The sequence below is a fragment of the Telopea speciosissima genome, chromosome 8 (genome assembly GCF_018873765.1).
Source record: "Telopea speciosissima isolate NSW1024214 ecotype Mountain lineage chromosome 8, Tspe_v1, whole genome shotgun sequence".
NCBI lineage: Eukaryota > Viridiplantae > Streptophyta > Magnoliopsida > Proteales > Proteaceae > Telopea > Telopea speciosissima.
Window position 1 is genome coordinate 25,419,532 of NC_057923.1, and position 5,227 is coordinate 25,424,758.

Genomic DNA, 5,227 nt, shown 5'->3' on the forward strand with positions numbered 1-5,227 from the left:
ACATACTACACCAATAAAGAGGTGGAAAATAATGTCATCCACATGGGGTTCACATGGGACCTACACAAAGCATGTCAGTGTGAGCTTATTCTTTGAGAAGGGTATAAAGAAATCTGTACAAGGATAGTAGCAATTTTTCCATCCCCATCCAAAAAAATAGTCAAAAGGGGGTCAAATAAAAAAGGGAGTCTTGCTATACTACTCATAAATTAAGAGACAACGTTTAAGAAATCACTCCGGATTGTTCAAATCAATTTTAAATTTATCTTTTATCTTTTTTTCTTCTTTTTCTTTTAAAAAATTAGTGGAGATCTAAAACAAATTAGAACATATTATTAAAGAAAGAACTAAGCTTTCCTCCACCACCCATGAATGGAGGATGGAAAGCCAAACCCCTCTTAGGTTTTAGTTTGTTCCCCAAAATTCCCAACGATATCTTCTACATGCATCATAATCTGCCTCGATAAATAGGAATGTGAATGGATTCTCATTCATCGTACGTAGCTGAAGGAAAACTCGATCATTGAGGCTCCCTTTGGTTGCAAGGGGAATTAAAAGGAAAGGAAGTGAAATTTTTAAACTTAAATAAAAAACTTTTGTAATCATTATCCCATGTGACTATATCACTTACTCCAAATCATTCTATATTTGGTTATTAAATTTCACTTTACCTTGCATCCAATTCCCTTTGGTTTAAAAGTAAAATAAAAATTACATGTAAAATGTATCATTATTAAATATGGTATGAAATTTAATTAAGTAGTTTATACAATCACGTGGGGTAATTATTACAAAAGTTTCTTTTTAAAGTTTGAAAATTTTCACTTCGCTTCTCTTTTATTCTCCTTGCAACCAAACATTGCCTAAAGAAAAACATGATATAATTATATTCTCTATGATATAAAAGTTGACGATCTAAGATGAGGAGTATAAGAGAAATGAACTCCCCCCACACTTGGGTCTGTAGAACATTTAATTTTCATATCCAATTCAAGCTAAGAAGGAAAAAAAAAAAAAGGGTCTGCCCTGCTTAATTAAAACCTTAAACACGTATCAACACTACTGAATTAATAAGAACAGAGAACAAAATGCTTGGACAACTATTAGTGAATCAAATTTTCAGATCATTTTGTTTTTCTCCATTGGAATATGGTTTTGATTGCAATATTCCAAAACCTTTGGCATCCGATCTCTTCATTATCCTCAGCCTTTTGCATGATTCAGTAAACATCCTGTAAAATTGCAATTAAGATTATATAAGTAACTTTACATCAAATTAACAGTTAATTTACACGAATATTTTCCCTTAAATTAAAATTAAAAAAAAAAAAACAAACTCCTTTAATTCATGTACTTAAGAATCTTAAACCTCAAAACTTAACTTGGTGGGTGTGTACTAGTTCTTTTGTGTCTCGAGTCTGGAGACTCTCAGTGTATGGAAACCTGGGAAATACTATGACGTACCACTAAATCAAACAGTATCTTCTGTCTTTGAATCAGTGGGGGTCAAGCCCTTACATTTTGGGGGTAGTTTTGTCATGGAGTCGTATAAATATTAAATATTGAACTAATTAAGTAATATAGACATAATTAGTATTCGGATCATTATAGGAAGCGAAGGTTCTATGCCAACAGCTCCACTCATTCTTATTGAGGTTTTACGCAAAAGGCGAAAAAAATTGTCTCACATCGAATACATATAAATACTTGGGAATCATCTCTTTAGCGGCTCATTTTTGAGAATGAGTTTTTGAGACTGAGTTCTACATATCCAAGTCTCTGATAAGTGGTGTTATTTGATTAGTGCATAAAATTGCAGATCTGAAGTGAAAACCCAAGCGGACCGTAAAAGGACTGTTTAAGACTGTGGGTATGGATTATTTTAAGGGGAAAGTTTTCATACACGGTTGTATAAACCGTGTATGTGAGAGGGTGGGAGTTTCAAGGCATTAATTAATGGGTGGGGATTTATGACTTTTTCAACTTTTTGTGAGAGATCCTTTCACATATACGATTTACATGATCGTGTATAAAAACTTTCCCCTTATTTTAATTATGGATTAATTAAAATAATCACATTCTACAACTACATGCTTAACGGGAAATGTTTTTAAGAGTTTCTTTTTAAAAAAGTATTAAAAGAAAAAGAAGATGAACAGTGAAAGACTTACTCCCAAGGAACGTCTCCAACCAGCATCCAATCTCCATCTTTGTCTTCGTAAATTGGAATATATTCCGAACTTTCTGAATCCTTCCACATTCCACCTGTTCTCACAAATTTTAAATAAATTTTTTTTTATTTTTCTTTTTCAATAATTCAACTAAATTCAAATGTTATTTATTCACAATATTCATACATTGGATCGAACTCCATTAAGCACATAAAAAGAAAGAACAAATAAGAAGAATAAGAAGAAGAAGGAACTTACCGATGCCGTAAGAACGAAAGAGCTCTTCAAAACCGACGGCAAGATCAGAATACCCTTTATGAGTTTTCAAATCTATTTTACGAAGAAAAGGCGCTCCATCCATACTAACTTTCACGTACAGTTTTGTTGTTTCAGCCTCAGCAGCATTGTTCTTCTTCCGGTAAGAGCAAACCGGTGGCCACCCCACAACTTGAGTCTTGTTGTTGTTGTTGTTGTTGTTCTGGTTTTTCCGGCGATCACCACCGCTGCTGCTTGAGCTGTTCTGATCATCGTCAACAGAGATCTCAGAAAAAACCCTCTTCTTAATTTCATTCTTATCCCTTGAAGAATGACAATTATCACCTGGAAGACCCAACCTCAGCTCTGTAATTTCAAGCTCTAAACCTTGCTTTGCCATTTCTGTAATCTGATAACTTGAATCTTTGTGTTCTTAGACTTTCTTCTCTATCTTCTTTTGCTTCTTCTAAGGTTTCTTTTTTCTTAGTTCTTCTGTTTTTGGGTTTATTATGGAATTTTTGAGGTGAAAAGGGTTAGTTTATATAACATGAGAAGAGATGGAAAGGAAAGGAGAGAGAGGAGGAGACATGAAACATGATGAAGGCAATGACAGGTGAAGCAAGACTGAGTGGTCGGTCATAAGAGTGGCAAAAGTGGGAACTATTTAGGGTCTAATATTAATATTATAAGGTTGGCACTTAAAAATAAGGTTGGATATGGAGACAGATATGGTAGGGTTGTTGGCCTCTGATGTGTTGTTAGGTTTTAATCCATACCGTTTGATGTACTGAATGGAAACAGGCCATGTGAACTGCCACCTTCTTGGGCCCCACATGAACTCATGTCCATTATTTTATTTTTCTTTTTTTTTTTTGCTAGCTTTTAAATAAATAAAAAAATTATTCTAACAATTAATTAATTATGCAAAGTAATAATACCTACTAGAGTAGAGAACCCGATGTATTCATTCATGCATGATTTATCAAAAAAAAACAAAAAACCATGCATGACATTGGATGTGGATGTGGATGTGGATGTGCATGTGAATGTGCATTTATCGAAAACTGTTTGGATACATGTTTGATTAAAATATATATTTTTAGAAGATTTAGGCATTTCAACGAATATTTCATGGACTACAACCAAATAATGAAATTTAATTGGATTCAGACCTCTATTGTGGAGTTGCCCGGTAAGACCTTGCTGTCTAAACATGGTGAGGCGTGCAATGACTGCTTTTCCCCCATTCGGACAAGGCTTTTGGGCAAGGGTACTGTTGCGGGTGAAAACCTCCGATGCTTGGTTCGCCCATGGGTGAGCCTGCAAAAACCAAGCGATGAGCACAAGAGAGCCGGTGTGGCTCCGGCCAAGGACTCTCCGACGCTCAAGTCAGGTCTCCAATGCAACAGCGTAATTTCTTAGTGAAAGCCCGATGAGAAATGGTGCTCCATACCTGGGTATTTATAGAGTGAGGATGAGATGAGGCGGTTGGGAGAGTCCTAGTATGGTAGGAGTCCTTCTTTCAGAAGGCTCTCTCGCGTAGAGCGGAGTGGAGAGCTATTTTCGGGGTCGGGCTCTTATTAAGGTAAGAGTCCATGTAGAGTGTGACTTCGTACTGCGCTGGGATTGTGACTCGATTCTTATCTCGTGATTCTCAGGATGCGCTGACGTGGCCCCGCGATCCCCGGTGGGAGGCTATGGTAGCTTCCGTGGAGGAGGGCTCGGCCTGGGAGGTCGGCTTAGGAGGTCGGCCTGGTCGGTCGGCCTTGGCAGTCACCTCGGCCTGGGAGGTCGGCCCGAGAGGTTGGTCTCGGCAGTCAGCATGGCTAGGAGTTTATGGCTGACCTGTGTGAGCTCGGCTCTGTCAGGTGACTTATCGGAGATAGGGTCGACCCGGTTTCCTGCTCAAGTCAGATCGGTTCTCGGACTGAGGTCAGGTCAGCCACGTGGCAGCCTCTGATCGGTGGGGTGTTTTATGCCTCATCATAGGCCCCCCCCCACTCATCAGGGGTCGGCAAGGCACTGATGAGTGAAGTTTCCAGGTCTGCTTGTCTGAAATATTTTTGCGGCCGAGCCGAGCTTATTTTTTGCCTTGGATTTGACGTTGCACGGTCTGACTGTTGGGCGTCAGTGCCACATCAGCAGAGTCATTATGGCAGGCTCGGGAATTCGAAACGTCCTTTGATCTGGGCCGTTGAATTATGCTGAGCTCTGCTCGGCCATTGGATCAATTCAAGCCAAGAGTTATAAATAGGCGACTCCTAGCTATTCATTCTTCACTGCTCCAAGTTATTGACTTCTCGGCAAGCTCGGATTCTTCAGCTCTACAGCGCTCATAGCTTTCTGGTTCGTGATCAGCTTGGCCTTTGCTTCGTTCGCGCTCAGCTCATCCTCAGCTCTTCTTCAACCAGTAAGTCTTCTCCGTCCAGTATGTCAGTTGGTAGTAATCCCATGGGCGACCTGTTAGCCGGGGTGGCAGAGGGCACGAGTCCGAGCCGAGAGCTCCCCGCTCGTTCTCCCACCATAGACTTATTGGGCTCGATTTCGGATGAGCCCGATGTAGTGGAGCCTCGTCACGCTGAGGCGGCCGAGCCTCCGTTGCTCCTGGAGTTCGACCACGGGGCCCAACCAATTGCCGCGGACCGAGTCGAGAACTCTGGGTCGTCCTTGTCCAATGAGGAGTCAATTGAGGGAGATTCTTCCGAAGTGGGGGTCGGTTCGGTCAGCTCGTCTACTGACGCCCCTGAGCTCGAAGAAGGGAGTGTCGGCACCGTCCCGAGCACGATCACGAATTTCGACCT

General features: G+C 40.3%; 1 protein-coding gene across 2 annotated transcripts; it reads right to left on the bottom strand.

Annotated features, from left to right (window-relative positions):
* Positions 1-903: 903 nt before the first annotated feature.
* On the bottom strand, positions 904-2,912 carry LOC122671804 (auxin-induced protein 22A-like). Of its 2 annotated transcripts, none has more exons than XM_043869249.1 (3): positions 2,430-2,912; positions 2,172-2,268; positions 904-1,232 (listed from the first exon to the last, which is right to left on the bottom strand). In XM_043869249.1, the coding sequence occupies exons 1-3, from the start codon at positions 2,824-2,826 to the stop codon at positions 1,112-1,114; spliced, it is 615 nt and encodes a 204-aa protein (XP_043725184.1). In that variant the 5' UTR covers positions 2,827-2,912; the 3' UTR covers positions 904-1,111. The 2 variants fall into 2 exon arrangements, with proteins under 2 accessions (XP_043725184.1, XP_043725185.1); XM_043869250.1 differs by having other exon boundaries at positions 2,172-2,265; positions 2,430-2,911.
* Positions 2,913-5,227: the final 2,315 nt, after the last annotated feature.

Excerpts from the sequence above, each read along its gene's own strand:
- LOC122671804 (XM_043869249.1), bottom strand. The coding sequence starts at position 2,826 with ATGGCAAAGCAAGGTTTAGAGCTTGAAATTACAGAGCTGAGGTTGGGT. Across the intron at positions 2,269-2,429 it reads CTTTCGTTCTTACGGCATCG|CAGGTGGAATGTGGAAGGAT; the intron begins GTAAGTTCCTTC and ends AATTTGTGAGAA. Across the intron at positions 1,233-2,171 it reads GTTGGAGACGTTCCTTGGGA|GATGTTTACTGAATCATGCA; the intron begins GTAAGTCTTTCA and ends GCAATTTTACAG.